Source organism: Protopterus annectens, chromosome 8.part0, assembly GCF_019279795.1.
Source record: "Protopterus annectens isolate FY-2018-M chromosome 8.part0, PAN1.0, whole genome shotgun sequence".
Taxonomy (NCBI): domain Eukaryota; kingdom Metazoa; phylum Chordata; order Ceratodontiformes; family Protopteridae; genus Protopterus; species Protopterus annectens.
In genome coordinates this window covers 1,320,798,895-1,320,823,207 of record NC_056741.1, presented here as the reverse complement: position 1 = coordinate 1,320,823,207, position 24,313 = coordinate 1,320,798,895, and the positions used below count along the sequence as shown (strand labels likewise).

Sequence of the window (24,313 nt, the reverse complement as noted above, 5' to 3'; positions counted from 1 at the left end):
CCACAACCCTCCTGGACATGGGCAGTCATTACTAAATGCAATCTTGGGTATTAACTAGCATTTTCATGGTATTACATTGGGATGAAAAGGCTAGACTTAAAATGACCTCCAGGTCAATAGCCTAGTAATCTCCTATGATCCTATGATGCTATAAATGCATATGAATCTTGTAGTTTTCCATTGCTAATGGGACTTTACTAAACAATGATTAAAGCAATATGTACTCTCCAGTCAGTTTTGTTTTTTTTTTTTTTTTATGCAATTTAAATTGTTTCCAGAAGTTGTACTGATTCCTTTTAGCCAACGATATCTTTACATTTTCCACAACAGTTATTTGTTGACAGTAGGATTCTGAAAAATAAACATTGCCTGTTAAGATATACATTTATAAATACAGAACACAATTTATATAAACCTACAGATAACATATTTTCCTGTTATTCCATATTATTGTTTTCTAATTGTATAGCAGAAGCTATAAACAGCCATTATAATAATGAACGACTAATAATGCAAGATCAGCTTCATTCTTCTTACAATAAACAGACAAAGAAAAATGGTAAAGCAGCTCAAAGAATAAGATTCTAGTTTCTAGGAAAGAAAATGGGTAAGTGTGAACAATATAGGGCGCAACAACATTTGAAGTCAAACACAGGCAAATAGATTTCTGCATGGCTGAACATTGTGCGCATATAGGCTGACAGATTTAGTGTTCATTGTATACCTTGTTACTGCACTGATTACCTTATGAATCCATAATGACTTTTCGTTTATGGTACCATGGTCATCCAGCTCATGGTGTGTCAGGGAATCCCAGCAGTATGTGTGTATATACTCAGTCTGTTTGAGTGTAAAGTTACTAGGAGTCAGACAGGTTATCTGTGACCCTGTGAAAAAAGAAAGTAATATATTCAGCACTCCCGTGACTGGTGCAGGTGGAAAGGTAACAACATTTTCTGTGAGAAACGGAAGGAGCACAGTAAAGCTTTTCAGGCCTTCTGATTACCTACTGTACATAATAATATGAAAACTCACATTTAAGAGCTCTGTTTTTTTTTTCAATGTATAATTTGCCTCAAACTATATGAAGATATCTATAAATAATCTGAGGTTTAGTTGTCCATACAACATGTCAGAGCAAGGAAAAAGTGATTATATTAGATGATAACTGTCCACATCCTGTTTTTGAAAGAGACTATTACAAATAATATTTCATGATGAACTCAGTGTTTAGAAAAAATGCATTAAATCAATCTGTAGTATCCTTTTTAAAAGTTAGCTCATATTTGTAACACTTCTCATATGAATCACATGAAAACTAACATATGCTGTAAGACTCTAGGTCTTATACATTCAGCATCTTAAAGGGAAAAGTGAAAAATAAAATACATTTTTTACTGTTCATACATACAAAAGAAAGTGAATCATCTGAAGCCCCATAGAAAACTTAAAAATAGTGCTTAATGAGTTTATTTGCAACTGACACTGATTAATAAAATCATCACAGCTGCAATTTTATAAAGTATGAAAATAGCCATGTATAATGATTTTATAGAAAATTTTTAACATTAAACCATAATCTAACAGAATTATCAGAATTTAAGTCAAATGAGCCTATCAGTAGATGGCTTTATATTAACGTACGGTGAATTTACAAATATTTTGATGTATACAACAACTAAGAATTACTAGGTCTCATTTTCTTTTAAGTAACATATATTTGGTTTTCTTTAATTAAAGACTAATTCAGGCATCAGTGATGGACATACATTCTTAGCACCTGTTTTTCTTTTATGACAGGTATGACTAAATCAGAGACACACAGAGCAGCATAGTTAAGGATCTCAAATTCTTCATTAGCATTTTTGAATAATACAATTTTGATTAATCTTGACTGGAAAAAGGAAAGCTGATGTAGACATAATGAAAATGTTCCTATAACAAACAACTTTAGTAAATATATTTTGAGTTAAAGCAGAATGAAAACACAATTCAGAATAAAAACTCAAGAAGAGCTGTACACCCAGTCATAGCTGTATCACTTGAATGTTTATTTATTTGTTTATTTATTTATTGACACTTGGTGACCGGGAAAGTCCGACTGGGTCAGAAACTCATTTTCAGTGGAGGCCCAGGGAGAAAAGCTCCACAGTACAAATTTCTGACAGTAGAAGTTTAAACAATGTTAATATCAAGACTTAGCAAACATTTTTAACCATAGATTAAAGTGCAATATTGGCAGCAAAATATACCATCAAAACATTTGTACAATCAAGAAAAAAGTAACCTTCAGCATTTTTAATAAAGTAGAAATGGTAATAGTTGACAAACCAGTTAGAGAGATAGCTGGATTATTCAGCTGTCAAATAAGTTTTGGAAATAGGACGTTTTGACTCGTAAGTAATAGGGATAAAAGAGTAATATGAGAAAAGTCAAGTATTAGTAGTAAAGCAAGTTTAGGCATAGCAGAGGAGCATAGAGATGAGGGGGAGATAGCATAGAAAAATTGTTTTAGGCTGTGTTGAAGGAAGATTATAGTATGGGAATGGTGAGGTTAATTAAGCAGTATTATTTTATTTTATTTATTTTATTTATTTATATTTGTTGACCGGGAGTGTCCGACTGGACGTAGGCCCATTTTCAGCGGAGGCTCGGGGAGAAAAGCTCCACGGTTAAAATAGACAGTAGTTACATTGGATTACATAGCGATTAACAATTTACATAGCAATTACTTACAACATATTTACAGATGAAGAACATTAGTACATCAGTAGACAACTAGAATCTTTACCTGTGAAGTACATAACAGACATTAACAAATGTTAAAATAAGAAGTTCCTGCTGTATAATAAGTACTAGGCTTATGAGCATCTGAGCTTGCTATAATCAAGGTAGTTAGTGGAGTGGAAAGAAAGGTAGTGGTTGGATGGGGTGGGTGATATTAGAGTGGGAGTTGCAAGGGCATAGCCAGCATGTTTTTAGGTGCGCTTTTAGTAAAGTTTTGAAGTGGGTGCATGATGGTACGGAGGTAATTGTGGGTGGGAGGGAGTTCCATAATTTGGCTATGGTGCAAGAGAATAGTGCTTCTCCAGCAGAGTTATTGGCTTTAGTGATCTGCAAGTGATTTTTGTTGCTGGATCTTAGTGGTCTGGTGGTGCGATAGGGTTGGAGTAGATTCTGGAGAGATGGGGCATTTAGTGGATGGTTTACTAGTTTGTGGGCGAGTGAGAGTTGATACCATTAAGGAGGTGAGGGAGTTCAAGCCAGCCCAGTTCAGCAAGTGAGAGACAGTGGTGACTACGGTAGGATGCCCCTGTGGCGAATTTGGCGATTTTGTTGTAGCAGGTCTCTAGCTTGTTTAGATCGCATTGCCTTAGGTTGGTATATATTGGAGAGGCATAAAGTAGGGTGGAGATAAGGTGGGAATTTGCTATTGGAATCTTTGCTGCTTTGGTGAGAAGATGCTTATTTCTGTATAACGCTCCTAGTTTTTTGTGGACTTTTTTTATGGTCATGGATATGTGAATGTCAAATTTTAGTTTATTGTCTATTTCCACTCCTAGCAATTTGGTGTGTGGAGTTGGGTATATAGTGGTGTTGTCTTTTGCTGTGATGTTAAAGTGAAAGTTGTTTTGAGTATGTTTGGTGGGTTGGAAGATGAGTAGTTTAGTTTTGTTTGGGTTGATTATTAATTGGGCATTGGATAACCAAGTTTCAACAGAGGAAAAGGCTTCCTGTGTGACTTTTTGCAGTTTGGGTAGGGACTGGGCTGAGCAGATGATGGTCGAGTCATCTGCATATTGTATGAGTGTGCCATGTGTGGTGGCAGAGGCTAGATTATTGGTGAAAACAGAGAAGAGTAGGGGTCCAAGGATGGATCCTTGGGGAACCCCTATGGAGACAGGTAGTTGGGGAGGTATGACATTCTGCCATACAACAGATTGTTGGCGGTCAGACAGGTAACTCTGAAACCAGTTGGTGACTGATTGTGAGAAGGATAGGTTATTGAAGACAGAGATAAGTTGTTTGTGTGGGACCATGTCAAATGCTTTAGATAGGTCTAGGAAAGTAGCAGAGGAGAGCTAGCCATTGTTTTTATGCTGAAGGATAGTGTTAGTAAAGGAGAGTAAGGCAGTGGTGGTGCTATGGTTTGGTCGGAAACCATGCTGAGTATTGGAAAGGAGGTTGTTAGTAAGGAGGTAGTCTGAGACCTGAGAGTGTATGCATCTCTCTAGTATTTTGGAGAGTGGAGAGAGAATAGCTATGGGGTGGTAATTGGTTAGTTCTGTGGAGGGTCCGCCTTTGTGGAGGGGAATTATATGTGATATTTTCCACAGTATGGGAACGTAACTTTCTGACAGAGATCGGTTAATAGATGGATACTGGGTAGGCCAGAGCATCAGCTGCGATTTGTAGGTATTCACTTGGGAGGTTGTCTGCTGCTAATTTGGTGGGTTTAAGTTTAGTTAAGAGTTTTTTTTATGTTGGAGGTAGGTACAGGAGAAAAAGAGAAGGCAGTGGGGAGATTACTAGTTGAAGGTGTGAGTTGGAGGGGAGGGGGTTTGTGTTGTTTAGCTAGTGATAGTATGGTTTGTGTGAAGTGTGTTGAATGAGGTAGCAATATTTTCTGAGGAGTGAGGGATGTTAGGAGGAGGGGTACTGACTTTACCTGGGTGGAGGATGGAGTTTATGGAGGACCAGAATTGTTTGGGGCTGTGTTCGGAAGAGTCTAGGGCAGACTGGTAGTATTGGAATTTGTCCTGTTTTATTAGCTTTTTGACTCTATTGCGTAGTTCTAGGAATTTCTGTCTAGTTGAAGGGGTCTTGGTTTTGCGCTAGTGCTCCCAGGCTTTATCCCTGTTTTTCATTTCTGACTTAGTGGTTTTCTGTAGCCATGGGGAGGGTTGTGCTTTGATTCTGGAAAGTCTTATGGGGGCATGGTAATTAAGGATGCTCAGGAAGGTAGTATTAAAAAATTCAACTGCATCATCAAGACTGAGGTACTTTAGGTCTTAATAGTGCTGTTTCCTTAAAACCTATATTATCTAAAATACAGCGTACAAATTTAAATCATTTTTAATTATCTGTTATATGTATTTAAAGGTTTTTTGTAATTTGTAACTTGTAATAATGTTATTATATTTGTATACGTGTGTGGGTTAAAATGTTTAAAATGTTTGATCATGTGATTTTGGGCTGCTGGTCATGTGATTGTATTGTGCTCCTATATAAACTGTTTTAAAATGGACCTATATGTAACATTGAAAAAGGGTGTTTAACCTGAAAGCTTTGTTTTGTATAAAGGTTTTTGCTCAACTGTGGTTTTTCGTTGGATAATTATTCAGCTATCGTTGGTTTGAGATTTGGAATTGTGCTGAAGTGTTGGGACTAGTGAAAGAGTCTGTTACAGCAGCCCAGATGGAAAGTATCACTCGTTTAAAATCTTTATTTGAGAAGGAAGTAAATCCTTTGTTACATCTTGTAACAGCACAAGACGTTGAATTTGAGACAGCACCTTTGGTCCCTCAAGAAAATACTATAGAATTTGAAAGAAGAATGCAACTGTTAGAAAGAAAGATGGGTGCATATAAACGCTTGCAATGGCAGCGTTTTAGCTTTACAGCCTATCTAGATAAGGGTATAGTTCCTCGTGGTTTAAGAGTCCTAAAGATGCCCTCGTATGGAAATGTATATCCTGAACTTTTAAAACGCTGGCAACGCTTGAACTTGAAATTGAGTTTAGACTACATGAACTTAATTAATGACTTTTTTTCTATAATAGAAAATTATTTAAAAACTGAAATAATTTCCATGGAAGATGAACTATTCTCAATGCCATGTTTTAAGAATATGATATTGATGTACCAACAAATGATGGACAGGCTACATACTCTTGATGACCGACTGGAGGTTATCAAAAAACGGAAATTATTGAGGGACATGGGAGATTTCCAGAGAGGTAACATCTTCTCCTGGCCGAAAAATGATGCAATAATTTCTAAAGTGCAGAATACTAATAGTAGAAGTAAATCTACAAATAACATAGCACCCTTGGACAGCCTAGATGAGTTTCCTGAACTACTATCCACAAATTCATTGGTGACTACACGCACATTGCCGGTTACGACACCGAATGATGACGTCATTGTAACCATGCCTTCCTCTGTTGTAGTTTCTTCTCGGACTGAAGGGATGGATGTGGCTACGCGTACCTCGGTGCCTGGAAATATACATGCTTCTGAGGATAAAAATAAAAATGAAGAAGAAACAAAAAGATTACATCAGTCAACGATAGAATTTTTTCAAAAGCCATTCCAGCTGCAACAAGCTGAAAGAGTCAAAGAACGCTCGACGTCGAGAGGGAGAACAGCAGTAAAAGAAACGCCAGTTTCAAATAAAAGGAAGAACAACAGTCCTTTAAAACAACTGAAAGTAGTCCGAAGATAGTGGCAAGTACTTTAAACTTATCTGACTTTCGTTTGCAGGCAGCACATTATACGCTGTTACAAAAAGGTCTTGGGTTTATTCCCACAGCTTGTGATGATATTGTAAGTACTTTGATAGACCTTAAGCACTTTGTAAGGAATGTAAGTTTAAAACTGATATTTAAGGGTGATAATAGAGCACCTTTTGACTGCAAGAGATGTAACACTTTTATACCAGTAAACACATCAGTTTTGACAGCATTTTATAATCTATGTGAAAATGATTTGAGGAATGTGTATTGTAATAAAAGGATTAGGAAAATCTATAACCTTACATATCCTGAATATATGGCCTTGAAGGATTTAAAATCAAATCCCAATATAGTAATCAAACAAGCTGATAAGGGGGGTGTTACAGTAGTGATGAGCAAGTCCAAATACACGCTATCTGTGTCAAAATTACTAATGGATACTATGGCATTTAAGTTAATAACATCACTTGAAATAAAGAAATGTATTGGATACATAAATATGTGTATTTATGATTTGCAACTAACTGGTGACATAGATCTGGACTTATTCCATTTTTTTCACTGTTCCTTGCCCCGTTATACCTCAGCTTTATGGGATACCAAAAATACACAAATCACAAACTGAACCACCAATGAGACCCATAGTTTCGGGTAAGGGCTGGATAACTGAGCCTATCTCAGTATATCTACAGAAACAGCTACAACCATTACTAATCCAGTGTGAAACTGTTTTAAAGGATACTACAGATTTTATATTGAAGTTAAAACAATGGTATGATAATTTTGATAGAGTTGATTTGACAGGAAACAGTTTATTATTAGTGACCATGGATATTTCTTCACTTTTTACAGTTATTCCTAATGATTATGGTATCAGTTCTATACGAGAATTTTTGATTCAACGTTCTACCTTCTCATACTGACATATTGAAATTATTTGCTCTTTATTAGATGTGGTATTATCCAATAATGTATTTGTGTTTAATAAACAATACTATTTGCAATTAGCTGGTGTTGCAATGGGCACACCAGTTGCGAATAATTACGCAAATTTGGTCTTATACCAATGGGAAAGGACATACATACATAATGGCATTACATTTTTAAACCATAATCTATGTTTTTATCAAAGATTCGTAGATGACTGTTTTTTTATCTGGAAGGGAACTTTATCTGAACTTTCTGAATTCATTATATTTCTTAATAGTACTACTTCTTTTTTAAAATGTAGTATGGAATTTTCTAATAGCAAAATTAGTTTTTTGGATGTTAATATAGGAATTCAAGCTGATCATATTAGTACAAGTGTATATAGGAAAGAAGTTAGTGCAGGTAGATACCTGCATGGCTCTAGTATGCACGCTCCGCATGTGTTTAGTGGTATAGCTAAGGCACAATTTGCCAGAACAAGTAGGGTAAACACTGATGACTTAATATGTTTAAAGCAGATGGAGGATATATGTGAAGAGTTTATAAATAGTGGATATGAAACTGATGTTTTAAATAAAATTATGGCAGAAATAAAGAGTAATAGACATACCATATATAAACCTATTTTTTCATCGGGTGAAATGTGTACCGATGACACATCAATGGGGGAAGGTGGATTGAGGTATATTACCTCTTACAATATCATGACATCTTTAGTGAAGGGTATTATTAATAAATATTGGATGGTATTAATGGCATCAGAAGATGTTAGAGCAATTCTAGGGAGTAAGCCACGCTTTGCATATAGAAATATGAAGACACTGAAAAGCACATTATGTTATAAGGATTTCAATGTAAATATACAAAACTTATATAATATAATAAGAAAAGGCATGTTTCCCTGTTACAACTGTAGTTGTTGTGGAGATATCATATCTAATAATACCTACACTAACAATATACAAGGAAATAATGTTTTCAAGCATCCATTGATAGATAAGATTTTTAACTTTCATGTATCAGCCACTTGTTTGAATAACAATGTTGTTTATCTTGCTACCTGCACTGTTTGTTCCTCCTTCTATGTTGGAAAAACAACTAGAAGGTTGAAGGAATGTATAATAGAACACAAGTCAGAAATACGAAGGGCTAATGAGAATAATGCCCTGTATAAACATATAAGTGCTTGTGGGTCGAATCATAATTTTAAATTTAGGGTTATTGACATTATTCAGGTATCGGATAGGGGTGGAGATATTGGTAACACTTCGGAAATAAGGGAATTTGAATGGATCATTAGATTAATAGTAGATGTTCCACCAGGTCTTAATAGTGTTGTTTCCTTAAAACCTATATTAACTAAAATACAGCGTATAAAATTAAAATAATTTTTAATTATCTGTTATATGTATTTAAAGGTTTTTTGTAATTTGTAACTTGTAATAATGTTATTATATTTGTATACGTGTGTGGGTTAAAATGTTTAAAATGTTTGATCATGTGATTTTGGGCTGCTGGTCATGTGATTGTATTGGGCTCCTATATAAACTGTTTTAAAATGGACCTATATGTAACATTGAAAAAGGGTGTTTAACCTGAAAGCTTTGTTTTGTATAAAGGTTTTTGCTCAACTGTGGTTTTTCGTTGGATAATTATTCAGCTATCGTTGGTTTGAGTACTTTAGAGGATGCCAGTTACATTCTTTGAGGGATGAGATGAATGTGAGTGGATTAAAGTTTATTTTTTTACGTATCTGATGGTAGATGACAGGTTTAGCTTGGTATAGGTATTTTTTCAGTAGGAATGTTGGGGAGTGATCACTGAGGCTATCTGATAAGCAGCCTGTTATATATGACTGGGGGCTCTTACTGACTAGTATCCAATCCAGGGTAGTGTGTTTGCTGGAGTTTTTATTTATCCTGGTTGGCAACTGGACTAGTTGCGTGAAGGCGCGGCCTTAGGTCAACTGGTGCCCTAGGCAAAAGGGCACCATGGCACCCCCCACCACACCACCCAGTGCCCCCATCCTGGTCTACCTACACCACATAAATACTGAAAAAGTGCCCCTACTAAAGCAGCGCCCTAGGCGGCCGCCTAGTTGGCCTATGCCTAAGCCTGGTGAAGCCATGAAGGTTTACATGATAGGTTGGATGGTTGGCAGAACAGGATTGCCAGTCAATATTGAAATCACCTAAAATAATAGTTTCTTGGGGGAGATGGTGGATAGACAAGCTGAGGAGGTTTTCTAGTGGAGGGATATTTTGGCCAGGTGGGAAGTAGCATCCAATTATGTTGATGGTTTTGTTTTGGTTTATTTTGAGGTCGGTATATATTATTTCTTCATTGCCTATTTGTGGAGCTGATGATTTTAAGATCTGGATGTTTAGATGCTGTTTAAATATTATAGCTACACCGCCTCCTTTCTTGTTTAGCTGGTCTACTCTTAGTATGCCATGGCTAGAAATGGGTGAGAAGTTTGTAGCTATGTATAAGTGTGGAAGTTAATAATCAGGACAGAGTGAGAAAAAGTTTAGTGTAAGAGGAAATGAGGATATATTGGAGGGTGGAAGTACTGATTTTAAGCTTAAAAGATTTAAGACAGAGAACTTAAATGGAGATGTTATTAACTATGATATAAGATTGATGTAAGAAGGCATGGGAGTAAGAGGAAAAAGGGATCTTGGCAATTAATGAAATTTGGTATGTTTATGCTTAGGAGTATGGACAGATGTGAGTGTTTAGATAGTAGTCTTTCAAAGTTAATTTGAAGGTCTAAAGGGATTCTATGACACAAATAATGGGTGGTAGGGCATTCCATAATTTAGCAATGGCATGGGAGTAGATGCTTTGCCCGGCTCTTTTTGTTGGTTTGTACACTTGTAAGAGCAGATAATTAGTGGACCGAAGGGTTCTGTGTGGGATGTAAGGCACCAAGATAGATTTCAGGACAGGGCAGCTATCTGGATTGTAGATAAATTTATGAGCTAGAGATAGTTGCACAAGATTCAGGCAGTGAGGGAATTCTTGCCAGTTTAGTTTTTTAGGGCATCACAATGGTGGGTACTATAAGGTACAACAGTTGCGAATTTGGCAGTTATGTGATAGCATGATTGTAGTTTGTTCTTTGGAGTTGTATGAAGATTATTAAGAATAGGAGCCCCATATAGGAAGGTAGGAGGTAGGTGGGTGTTGGCAAGGGTTATTTTAGTGGGAGCATCCATGCACTGTTTATCTCTGTAAAGTTTGCCTACTGTAAACAGTGCATGGATCCTCCCACTGTTTATCTCTGTAAAGTTTGCCTAGTTTGTATGTGTTTTTTATCATGTCAGATGTATGTTGTTCAAAGGTGAGCTTGTTATCTATAGTCATACCTAGAAGTTTTCTCTGGGTTACTATTTCCATCTGAGTTTTGTTTTGTGAATATTTTGAAATCATGTGTGAATGGCTTTAGAGAAAACAATAGAAGCTTAGTTTTATTTGGATTAAGTAGTAGTTGTGCATCATTTAACCAGGCTTTGATAGAGGTAACAGCAGTTTGTATAACAGTTAAAAGATCACTGGGGTTGTTTGAAGTGGAGACAATAGTGGCATCATCACTGTATTGAATGACTGTGCTTTGGGGGGAGGCAGTATGAAATTTGTGGATAAATATATTAAAAAGCAGAGCTCCAAGAATGGATCTTTGGAGGGCCCCTGTACTATTTACTTGATATTTGGATATGCTAGTTTGCCATTTGACACATTGCTGCCTTTCAGTTAAATAGTTGAAAAACATTTTGAGTACTGTGGGAGCAGCCTAGGGTGGAAAGAATCACAGGCCTAAAGCAGATGCCATATGCTGATCGTCTACAAAAACTCCAGCTGTACTCTGTGGCATATTGTCTACTCAGAGGAGATCTCTGCTTAACATACAAGGCCATGTCAAACCCTGAGCTGCTGGACATGCTCCACTTAAAAAAATCCCAATCCCTCAGAGCCACACGCTCCAGGGATCTAAACCTTGTCATCACAATGAACAAAACATGCTGGAGGGATAGGTTTTTGACCCAGAGACTCCCCATACTCTGGAATAGACTGCCCATACATGTCAAGCAGAGCGCCTCCTTGGCCCTCTTCAAAAGGAACCTTGATGATTGGTTGAGAGATAGGAAATTCACCCCGGGAATCATGTCCATCACCCTGCTAGACAGGGGTCCAGGGGAAGTAAATATTGTGGGAAGAAATATCCAGGGAATTGTTATGGCTAGGCTTGTATAGGCCCTAGGACTGATAGCCTAGTACCAACCTATGAACCTATAATAGTTTAGAATGAGACACTGTATCAAAGGCTTTTGATAAGTCTAGTAATATTACAGATGTTAATTGGCCTTGGTCCATGGCTTTGTAAGCAGTATCTGTGAAGAAACTGTGTACAGGCAGAAAACTATGTTGGGTAGGTGTAAGGAGGCTGTTGTCTAAGAGGAATTTTATTAGTTGTGTGTATATACATTTTTCTAAAAGCTTAGATGGGGTGACAGGATAGAGATAGGTCAATAGTTTGATAATTCCTGTTTTTTTCCTCCCTGATATAAGGGAAAGATGATAGATTTTTTCCAGAGTTTGGGCACATAGGATTCCGTGATAGACCTATTTATCAGAATACTAACAGGATAGGCTATTGCATTGGTGGCAAGTTTTAAATATTCTGATGGAAGATTGTCTACAGACAAGGAACATGTCTTTAGTTTAGAAAGTAGTTTATATACTAGAGAGGTAGACACAGTTTGTACATAAAAAAGTGTTTTTTTGTGGGGGGAGGAGTTTGAGCTGAGGTGGCTATCTATGGAGTCTGTTCAGTGAATTCTCTGTATGGTTAGAATTATTGTTGGGTGAGGAGAGGGTTGTAAGTTTTAGAATACTACCTATGAAGTGAAAGTTAAACATATCAGCTATTTCAGATGCTTCTTTATCTAGAGCTAGTGAAGGGTTTTGATATGTCCCTAGAGAAAGAGGTTCTGATATAGATTTCCAGAATTTTCTAGGATTGTTTGTTTGGCAGTTTAGTAGTTGTGCAAATAGTTTTTTTTTTTTTTGCAGTTTAGTTGTGCAAAATAGTTTTTTTTTATCAGCAATATCTATTTTTTTTTTTTGCTTGGTTTCAGAATTGCTTAAATTTTAGGTGGGTGGTTTCATTTTTGGTTCTTTTCCATTCTTTCCAGGCTCAGTTTCTAGCTAGTAATATTTGTTTAGTGTATTTTGTAAGCCAGGGTACATGGTTTGTTTTAGTCCTTTTAGTTTGTACAGGAGTTAAGCTATTGAGAGTATCCAGGAAAGTTTTCTTGAAGGGGCTTATGGCATTATCTAGGGAGAGTATTTTTAGTGGGCACCAGTTTATGTTTTTTTAGGATATTGTTGAAGAGTTGTTGGTTGAATTTGGTTAAAGTTCTAGAGGTTTTATAATTGTGGCTTTTAGGCATACATGAGGGAGCTCTGTAGGTATAAGCTGGTGAATGGTCACTTAGGATATTTGGTAGAATATCAGAGCTGAAATACTGAAGTGGGTCATTAAAAGGGATCCAATCAAGAGTTGCACCTAGTTGATTTTTTGCTATCTACTTTAGTAGGGCAGGTTATAAGTTGTGTGAAGCCATGGAAGTAAATATTTTCTGTTGTAGGAATAGTGGTCATGTTTTGCCAGTTAATGTTTGTGTCACCCATTATAATAGTTTCATTAGTGATGTTATTGGAAGCCCAGGAAAGAAAGTCTTCAAGAGTTGGGATATTTTGGGTAGGAGGTATATAAACTACTCCAATGCAAATTTGTTTAGTGTTATTTATGTGTATGAATGCTAGGAATATTTCAGCATTACCAAAAGTTGGAACAGGTGTGGAAAGGGAAGTAATTGATAAGCTGGAGTGATAAATTAATGCTACCCCCCTCTTTTTTATTAGTCCTATATTTTCTCAGAATGTTGTATCCTGGGGGGACAATTTCAAAGTCCTGTATATGTGGTTTGTGCCAAGTCTCAGTGACTGCTACTTTATCTGGAGAATGGAATGTTAGCTGTGCATACAGTTCTATGATTTTTTTACATATACTATGCAAGTGTTATTAAAAATAGTAGAAATAGGTTTTTGGTGGAGGATGGTTGTGCAGGTCCAGGTTTTGGAGTGAATATCACCATACTGTAAGAGTTTAAGGAGTTGGGTTCTGATATGGTGAAGAAGTGTGTCTTTGTTGGTGTACTTGTACTGTGTTAGTTTTATTTTGTTAGGTGTTGGAAGGTAATAAAGTTTAGTAAGACGAATTGTGTCGTATTTGATTAAATAGGATGTTAATAGGTAGGGACTGGGTAGATGTTTTTATCGGAGATGACAGTAGAATATAGTTAATAGTGTTGGCTTCTAGGAGTAAGCCAAGTATTGTGAGTACTATTGTAGAGAAAATAAGGTGCTGTGTAGAGGGAATCATGTTTTAGCTGTATGCAGGTCAGAGAAGAAAGTAAGCTATGTATGTAAGTATAGATTATGTTTTAGCTGTTTTGGCTATATGAAAGTCAGAGAAGAAATGCATATGTATGAATGTATGTATTAATTATAGAAGGGGAAAAGCAGAAATAAAAAGGAGATAAAGAAAGCATTACAAGAGGAACAGAAATGTATGACTGGTTAGAGTGTAAAGTAATTCAGAGTTATATGGAAGTTGTTTTTTAGGTGTATGAGGGTTTTTTGTTATGTTAGCATTAGCTAATTGGATGATAGTGGTGACTGGGAGGAATTATGTTGACTATAAATTTAATTGATAGGGGGTGGTTGGAAATGGGGGTAGGGTAAGGATGGGAATTGAGCAGAGCCACTGAGAGGTGGATTGCACAGAAGAAAAAACATCAGTCAGTCCAGGGCTTTTGATGTGCAATTATGAGAGAGTGGAAGTAAGTTAGGTAAGTGGGATTTAACTATGTTATCAAAGGAAAAAAACTGAACATGAAAAGGTGAAGAAATATGAGATGGTGTTGTCCTTGAGTTCTGACACAGTTGCCATTGGGTTTTAGAATAAGAATAAAACTAAGTAGAGACAGAGAAGAAAAGAAAAAAAGATGCTTGTAGGATTTTAGCAGAGCAGGGACTTGTTTAGCAGAGCATGCTCTGTTCAAGACATACTTAAAAGAATGATGCACTCTGATTAGAATAACTACTTTGTTTTTTAAGTATTACAAACACTTCATGCTTAAAAACTTTGAACTGCATAACTACAAAAAACACACTTATGCTCTCTTTGTATTTGCTTTTTGTATTTAATAAAATGACAGTTTGTCATTTACAGCTCAATTTCAGTTTCACGTCACAAAGGAATTTTCTAAGGACTCATGCATAGACCTGTCATTTTCTTGGCATGCACTCTTAAAATTCAGCTAAATACAGAGGAAATTCAATTACTGCTGTATGCAGATGACTAAACATTGCCATAGAGTGCTGAAAAATGATACCACAACTTGTAGTACCAGGGGCGTAATGACATGCACTTCTATGACTATGCAGAATTCCTGTTGGCCAAATACTGCAAAAGATGTAAAAGGGTACTGCAAGATGTGTGAGCAGTGACAAAAAGCTTACGAGAGAAGCTACTGCCAAAGTTGCTTTGATGCCATTTCCTATTACTGAAGAAACATTTTAGAGGTTAGTGATGTATTTTTAGTACCCTGAGCCCCACAGATAAGAGGTACATCTTGGTGGTGGCAGACTGCACTACCAGATACATGGAAAGGGTGAATTTATCCTGCACTGTGGCAGAGAAGGTGGCAAATTCTCTGTTAGAAATGTTATGCAAGCTATGTTTCTCTACAAAATACTAACAGATAAAGGTGCCAATTTCATGTCAGACCTGCTAACATCTGCAGTAGCATTGTTGGGTAAAACACTGAAAGACAATTCCTGACCACCCACAGATCAGTGTTCTCATATATTTTTACCTCTTGCCCTGATGATCATGATGACAGTATTTGCCAGCTAGTTCAGGCAGGAGTTGAATCAGTACCTGCTCTATCATCTCTTTACATATCAACAGAGAACCAAGGAATGTTCAGTTTTCAACCTCTGAGTTGCTGATATGATCACAGAAAGAGGGGGCACTGGATTTAGTTTGTGATGTTTGGGAGGGTGACTGTGTTTTCACAATTAATCTGTTTGGAAAATGTCCTACACATCAGTACCAGATTTAGGTACCTGATGAGGTTGGCACAGCTATATCTAGCACAAACTCAACAGTAGCAAAAGTCTAGTATGAATGGACAGCTACAGTCAGATAGTATTCGGTGAGTCAGGAAGTAATTGTAGTTATTCCTGTTCAACATAATAAACTGTAAGTAGCATGGGAGGATCCCTTTACTATTGTGGGAAAGTATTTTTGTTTTGCACTTCTCTTTGGCTCTCTGCAGATGACCATCAGATATTCACAGGTTTTTCCCACATCCACCAGTTAGGAAAATTCCAACTCATGTCTGGAGCTGTTGAGAGGATTGGGGAACAGTACCACACTGCTACAGGGGAGTGCTTTCTACTAATTCCTCAACCAATTTTCACATGCCTAGTAACACCTGAAGGGTGGCATAGGCAATGGGCATCAACAGTGAATCGACCCACCTTTCCACAAGGATCTGGCATCAGCAGGATACATCGTTCACCCTCAGACAGCAATGCATGGCTGTTTCCCTGGTCTCCACCAGAGTAATTAGACCACATGTGGGTGTGCACTCCCATCCTCTCTACCCATGCTGGCAAGCACCTGAACAGCTGTTCAAATTTGTGTTACCTGGGCCATAGCTAGGGCTTTGCTTCTCTATACCATTGGTACAGGCTTACTATTGTGAGAAAGGTAAGTAATGTTAACTGCATGGTAGAGTTGCCTGCCAGGAGGCAGAAATACAAACTCTATCATGTTAATGTGATAAATCCTATAGTGACAGAGAGATACTGGTACTGAGTATCTGCAGTGGACTACTATAGGAATTGGTGGGGGATTTTGTGGCAGACCTCCTCAGTGAGACTTCATCAGATACCTCAGTGAATATAGTAGTATTTTCATAGCAGTTGTCGTGTACCCAGGTTCAAGAAATCTGAACAGTACTACTGGACTTTGGGTGCATGTTTACTGATAAACCATGGAGTACACAGCTGGCAGAATACCATATGTACTGAGGGACCAATAGTCCATCAAATTAGGAGTGAAACGAGTATCTTACATAGGTCACCGAGAGGGTGGTGGTAAGATTCAGCCAGAGCCTGCCATGGTGTACATTATTCAGGCAAGGACAAACACTTTAAACAGGATACAAACTCAGATGGCTTTTTAAGAGAAAGAAGTGAGCAGTATACCAGAAGGGTCACCCTCATTTCAAGCTTCATTTTTGAAGACATTTCAAGAAAACGTTCTAGATGGGGGAGAGGTGTGATGTTTTATATAAATAAATGTGCCACTGTTTTTGGTCAAACTGCAACAAATCCATGAACTGCAATCTTTATAACAAATCTGTAATGTTTTTCTTCAGGAATGAAGTAGCAGGGCTGTTGGATGTGGTGTACATATGTTTTTAAAAAGATGTGTAAGGCAAAGGCATACTTATTTTTCTGCAATGTGTATAATAGAAGTATATAAGGTTTGTAATTGTGCTTGCTGCTGTGTTCTTCTAGGAAGTACAGGAAGCATGTGTGTGTGTGTGTGTGTGTGTATACATACTCTGCAGTAAATCACACACAGACACACACACACACACACACACACACACACACACACACACACACACACACACACACACACACACACACACACACACACACACACACACACACACACACACACACACACAATACTCTGCAGTAAATCTGGTTCTTACTTTCCATTCTCTACCCCGTTTTCCTAAAATGTCCTTATCTAACTCTGCCTTCAACAACTCAGCCAGTGAAACTCCTTGCCTTCAGATTGTCTGGTCTCTTCAGTGGCTGCCTCCATCATGTTGCTCTTTAGCTGTTTTTGCTCTACAGCCCCTTGCTTCTCACCCTTTTCAAAGATTACCTCTTCTTACACCCATAAATCAGAAGCAAATCAGATTCCTTCAGCCATTTGGTTATCATACAAGGGAGGTAAGAGTGTCTCAGCAACACCAAGTAAATTACAGATTATACAACGACCCCCCCCCCCATTAATATTCTAAAATCTAAACGCTGATTGGTCAGTGTGCACATTGTAAATCAGAGTTATACTAATGGAAAAAGGTCCGGTCGCCTGGACTTTTTCCATTAGTATAACTCTTTTTTTAAAGCAACGGAGAACGCAAGATCTCCATTGCTTTTTACACACTGACAGCTTTAAAAAAAGTAACGGAGATCTTCCTATCTCCGTTGCTTTTTTTAAAGGTGTCTCGCTATGTTAAATGGGTTTAACATAGTGAGACAGCTTTAAAAAAAGCAAAGGAGATTTTCCATTGCTTTTTTTAAAGCTGTCTCGCTATGTTAAACTCCTTTAACATAGCGAGACACTTTGCAAAGAGCAACGGAGATCTTGCTTTCCCAAACCACACCAACCATGGGTAAATCCAGCATTACCCACACCCAGGCATTGGTTATTGCTATATTATTCTATCTGAACAATCTCCTACACTGTGTTCCAGCTCGAGACAGTGAAAAGATGAATAAATCATAGAAGAGAAATATGCTACATAGTTCCACACTTAACAGTCATTTGAATACCAAGCGTAGAAAATTATCTTCCTGTCTTTGCAAAATGAAAAGTCAAAGTCAAATTAAACTTTATTGTCATTCAATCTACACCGCAGTGAACAAAACTGTGTTGCTTCATTTCTAGTGCAAAGACATACATACAGAAAAATATTTTAGTAAAAAGTAATTTGACATCACAAAAAGCAAGACTTAAAAATATAAATAGAACAAGATAAAGATATTGCACAGTGTATATTGCACTCTCGGATTTCTCTTATCAGGGTACAGGTATGAACAAACAGAATTACACATTTAGTATGGACATTATCTAGCTATATTGCACTCATATGAACTGTGTAAAATTAGTGAAATTACTGTTCCTGATTAGGCAGATATATACATTCCTAGGTGATGTGGAGGGGGGGTGAAGGAGTTGTCTTTCTTCTAGTTCACCGGTCAGCAAGGTTTAACAGTCTAATGGATAAGGGGAAAAAATGTTGTTCAGCCTGGAAGTCTTGCAGTGCATGCTTCTGTATCTTCTACCCGTGGATAGGCATGAGAACATGCCATTTGCAGGATCGGTAAGATCATTGATTATTTTTCTGGCTGTTCCTATGCAGCCAGTCTCGTGCAAGTCTTCCAAGGGTGTAAGTGAAGAACCAATGATTTTCTCTGCTGCCCTTGCAACTTGCTGAGAGCTCTATAGGTTCATAGGTTCATAGGTTCATACTAGGCTATCTGCCCTGGGGCAATTATAAGCCTAGCCCGATTCTGTATGGCTTACTCCACCCCTTGATTTGAGTATACTGTGCCCTTTTTAAAGTTTAGTTTACTGTGCCTCTGTCTAATAGTGACACGGGAGTAATCCCTGGGACAAACTAGGATCCCTCATCCACCTATCGAGATTCTTCTTGAAGAGATTCAGTGAGGTGCTCTGTCTCACATGAACTGGAATTCTATTCCAGGGAGAAGGGAGCCTCTGGGTTATGAACCTGTCCCTCCAGCAAGTTCTATTTATTTCTGTGCTGAGGTTCAAGTCCCTCAAGCGTGTGGCTCTAAGGGATTTAGATTTACTGAGGTGGAGCATGTCCATTAATTCTGGATTTGACATAGCTTTGTATGTCAGGCATAAATCGCCTCGAAGTAGGCGGTATGCAACTGAGTAGAGCTGGAGTTTTTTTAACCGAGCAGCATATGGCATCTGTTTGAGACCCTTGATCCCCTTGGTGAGATACTTTTGGGGTCTTTCTAATTGCTGCAGGTGTCGGGTAAGGTACATCCCAAAGGGGCATTGTATTCTATGATGGGCCTGATGAGGGATGAATAAAGGGGCACGATTACCTCTCTTGATCTAGATGTGAAACCCTTCGTGATGAGGTGGGCTATGTAGAAGGTCTTTCTAACCACTTTGGCAATGTGGTTTTCAAAGGAGAGATTGCTATCAACTTGGGTCCCCAGGTCCCTAATAACTTTCTCTGTACTTAATGGGTTACCGCCTATGTGGTAATTTGTGGGCACATTGTTTTTGTCAAAGGGTATGACTATACATTTTTTGGCATTTAGCTTTAAACCATGGCGCTGGCACCAGTTATCTGTCTCTGTGAGACCTTTTTGAAGGATGTTTGTGTCAGCTGGAGAGTTGATTATGGCGCCCAGTTTGCAGTCGTCTGCGAACTTGGTGAGCCCAAGTCCTCCCACGTTTGCCTGTACTTCAGAAAAGTATATACCGAACAAGAGTCGTCCCAGGACAGAACCCTGTGGGATGCCACTTGTGACCAGTTTCAAGTCTGACATGGCTCCAGCAACTCTCACTCTGTGGGTTCTGTCTTTGAGCCAGTTTGCGACCCATCTTGTGACATAGGGGTTTATATTTAAGCTGGATAGCTTATCTATGATGCCCGAGTGTGGTATTGTGTCAAATGCCTTTGCAAGGTCCAGATAGGCTGTGTGGACTACCTTCCCTTCATCTATGGCTTTGGTGACTGTTTCGAAGAAGTCAACCAGGTTCAAAAGGCAGGATCTGCCCTTGACAAAGCTGAACTGGGTAGGATCTAGTGTCTGTAAGTCCCCAATGTCTTTGTTTATGAGCTCCATGATGATCCTCCCCATAGCCTTGCAGACTAAGCTAGTCAGGCTTATGGGGCGATAGTTTCCAGGGTCCGTAGAGGCTCCACCTTTGTGGAGTGGGACCACTGTTGCTGTACGCCATTCTGTGGGCACATATCCTGTAGTGAGGCTGAGATTGTATAGCTGTTTTATTTGAGGGATTAGTTCCTCTTGGAGTTCATATAGGACGCAACCTGGGATGCCATCTGGTCCCATGGAAGCAGTGTTTTTTGCTTTGGAGAGGGCAGCCTTCACCTGAGCATCAGAGATGTTTGGGAGGCAGCCCTCTGCCAGGATAGATACTTGCTCTTTTGGGGAGGGTGGAGAAGTTTGCACTGAACCTGTCTGCCAGGATATTGGCGATGTCTGTGGGTTCAGTGTATTTTTTGTCATTTAGAATCAAACAAGTCTGGGAGTTGCATCCCAGGTTTCTAACATAACTGAAAAAAGCCTTATGATTGTCTTTGGTGTCCTGTGCAATTTTTCTCTCGAAGCTGGCCTTGGAGGATTTTATGAGGGATCGTAATTTTTTGCTAGTACTGATCAGAGATACCTTCCCTATTAGGGATTTTGCTCTATCATGTAGTAGCTTCCTGCTTCTGTTGTACAGTTTATTTATGGCAGGGGTCCACCAGACTGGACGCCTGCCTTTGGATGATTGGGTCTTGGTTTTGTTTGAGATAGCATGATCCATGCATTCCTGGAGATGTCCGTTGAATGCGTTTATATAGGATTCTGCAGTTTGGGCCGTAGTTTCCACTGGCCCTGGGGCCTTGAAGGATTCCACTTCAGTTTTGAGAAGTGAGAAGTTCGCTTTTGAGAAGTTTTTCACTGTTGTTTTCTGGGCTGGGGGTGGGGTCGGGATGTGGACATCCAGTGAAATTAATTTATGGTCTGATCTTACCAATGAGGGATATACTTCTGGTGTGGAGCATAGAGTCCCCATGTTGGTAATGATCAGGTCTAGTATGTTGTCCCCTCTTGTGGGAGTGGTGACTAGTTGTTCCATAGCATTTGAGTTTATAATTTCCAGAAACCTTTGGGCTAAGGTGCTGGGGCATGAGTAGTGCTCCCAGTCAATGTTTGGGTAGTTGAAGTCACCCAATATAATGGTGATCGGAGAGATCTTCATGTTCTCTAATGTTTTCAGGAAAGCTGAGTGAGGTTCCTGACTTTGAGAGGGTGGTCTGTAGGATGCTATAAACTGAAAAGCAGTCTTGCCCACTGTTAGTTGCATATGGATGGTCTCCAATACTTCGTGCAATGCCACTAACCTGGAGGTGTGGATATCCTTGATAAATATGGAAACTTCCCCTCCTTTTGTGGTTCGGTCCGGGTTTTGGGGCCGAAAAGCATGATATGAGGTATAGCCTGGTAGTGCTGGGGTGCTCTCTGGAGCCTTGAACCAGGTTTCTGTCACTGCACAGATATCGATGTTCTCCATACTGAGGAGAGCTTGAGTGCATCTTGAGGTTAAGACTTCTGGCGTTTAGCAGCATTACCCTTAGTTTCTTGTTCCTTGTGCTGTCTATGGGGGTGGGTTTGACTTTTTAGCCTTGCCTAAAAAAAGGTACTATGGGGGTGGCAAGAGCCTTTGCCAATATCCGAAAGCCCAGTGGTGACAGGTGCAAGCCATCCCTAGCGAAGCAACGTGGCTTGTCGAGCATGTCATCCCAGGCTGACAGACACTGGATCCCCTTTGAATGACACCAAAATTTTAGCCAATTGTTAAAATCGATCATCTTGTCTTTGTACTGTGGCATCATTCTAGGTGAGGGTAAGATGCTGTTCAAGGTCAGGGTCATACCAGCCTGGGCTACATGATCAGAGAGCTCCTCTATGTCTCTTTTCATGTATTCCAGGGAGGTACGTCTCAGGTCATTCACACCAGCATGTACAATGACTGAGTCATATTTGTATTTGCTTTGGAGTGACCTGAGTGCTTGCGTTATGTGGCGGATCCTAGCTCCCGACAGGCAGCTCACCATGACCTTCTCTTTATTCAGCCTGGTGAGCGGGACGTCAGTGTGTCTGACAATAGAGTCACCTATTACAAGAGTATCAGGTGTGTTATTCAGCCTTAAGGGCTGTGGCTGCTTGGCACACTGACTTTGCGGGTTATGTGTTGTGTGTGTTTTGTTTTGAGGTAGTGTTTGCTTGGATTTCTGCTTTGGAGGTCTCTGTTGCTTAGGTAGATTTTTATTTAGAGCCTCCGAGTATGTTTTTGTGTATTTATGTGTTTGGTTCGCTGATGTGGTGGGACTATGTGATACTGGAATTGTGTTGTGTGAGGTTACCTTCTCCTCCTGACTGGTTACACCAGTTTTGAGATGAGAGAGCTCAGCCTCCAGTTTGGCTAAATAGTTGCATCCCATACTAGACTATGAAGTTCTTGGTTAGGATGCTCTAAATGGTGCCCCTATAGAATGCTTGGAGGACGGACTGCAATAAGTTTGTTTTCTCAGTTTCCTTAAGAAGTGCAACCTTTGCTGTTTTTTTTTGACAGTGTAATTAGTATGCTTTGACCAGGACAAGTCCTCTGGGATGTGCATTCCCAGAAATGTTGTACTCTTGACCCTCTCTACTGGCATCCCTTTTATCTCTAGAGGTTTATGTTCTTCCTGACACCTTTCTGAAGACCACAATCAGTTCTTTGGTTTTGCTGACATTCAACACCAAGTTGTTGCTATCACACCAGCCTACGTCTGTAGGCTCTTTCCTCTCCATTTCTAATTAGACCTATGATCGCGGTGTCATCTGCGAATTGGATGATTTTACTGGACTCTTGTCTGGCCATGCAGTCATGTTTCAGCAATGTGAATAATAAAGGACTCAAGACACATCTCTGCAGTATGCTCATATTCAGAGTTATGCTTCCGGAACTGTTGTTGCCCACACAAACCTTTTGAGGCCAGCCCATGAGCAAACTTAGGATCCAGTTGCATAACGAGGTGTTGATGCTATACTAGTTTCTTTACTAGATTCTGAGGGACGACAGTGTTGAAGGCAGAACCAAAGTCAATGCATATAATTCTGGCATAGCAGTTCTTGCCTTCCAAGTGGTTCAAGGTTTCATGGAGTGCTAGAGATATGGCATCTGCTGTGCAGTGGTTCTGCCTATATGCAAACTGCAGTGTGTCCAAAGTTGCTGGTATGCTTGAGGTTATGTGGTTTTTAGTCAGTCTTTTGAAACACTTCATCACTGTGGAAGTCAGAGCAACTGGTCTGTAGTCATTTAGACTTGTTGGCTGTGATTTCTTGGGTATTGGCATGATAGTCATCTTCTTAAAGCACCTCTGTACACTGGCTAGTTGCAGTGAAGTGTTGAAAGTGTCCGTGAGATCCAATGCCAGTTCTGACGTACAGTCTTTCAGTATCTTTCCCATGATGTTATCAGGGCCACCTGCTTTTCTTAGGTTGACACATCTCAAGGTTTTTAGGACATCTATTGCATTTAGGCACAGCACTACTTCATCCTTACTGACAGGGAGTTTGTTTGCCACCATTTTGTTATCCACGTCAAACCTGCTGAAGAAGTTATTCAGCTCATCCAAGAATGCAATGCTGTCATCACAAGAGGTTGATGCAGGTTTGTAGTTAGTTATGGTTTGTATGCCTTTCCATAGACATCTGGTATCATTTTGATCATTAAAGTGACCCTGGATCTTTCTTCCATAAGTTGTCTTCGCTTCTGTTGTATCTTTGCTGTTTGCCTCTGGCTACTTTTAGGACTTCCTTGTCCTTGGATGTGACTGCTGCATTTCATGCTTTTATGAGCTCATACAGCTCAATGGTTAACCACGGCTTTTGGTTCACCTGTATGATGATGCACTTGGTAGTAGTTATGTCATCTACACATTTTGAGATGTAAGCTATAACCAACTCTGTATATGCTTCCAGAAAAATGTGTTTGTTTGACAGGGCTACATCTTTAAACACTGGCAAATCCATACAATCAAAGCAGTCCTGCAGGGCTGAGACAGCTACCTGAGGCCATAGCCTTATTTGTTTCCTTGTTGGTTTGCCAGATTTTAGTAGTGGCTTATATGCAAGAACCAGTATGATTGCTAGATGATCAGATTTTCCAAGATGTGGATAAGATGCCGCCTTATACACCTGCTTTATGTT

At 39.0% G+C, this 24,313-nt stretch overlaps 1 protein-coding gene across 1 annotated transcript in view; it reads right to left on the bottom strand.

Annotated features, from left to right (window-relative positions):
* Positions 1-24,313, bottom strand: part of PANX3 (pannexin 3) — a 97,146-nt gene that overhangs the window by 61,029 nt on the left and 11,804 nt on the right. Inside the window, exon 2 of the mRNA XM_044080857.1 lies at positions 745-887. Within this exon, the coding sequence (XP_043936792.1) occupies positions 745-887 (143 nt within the window). The remainder of the gene's footprint in view (positions 1-744; positions 888-24,313) is intronic.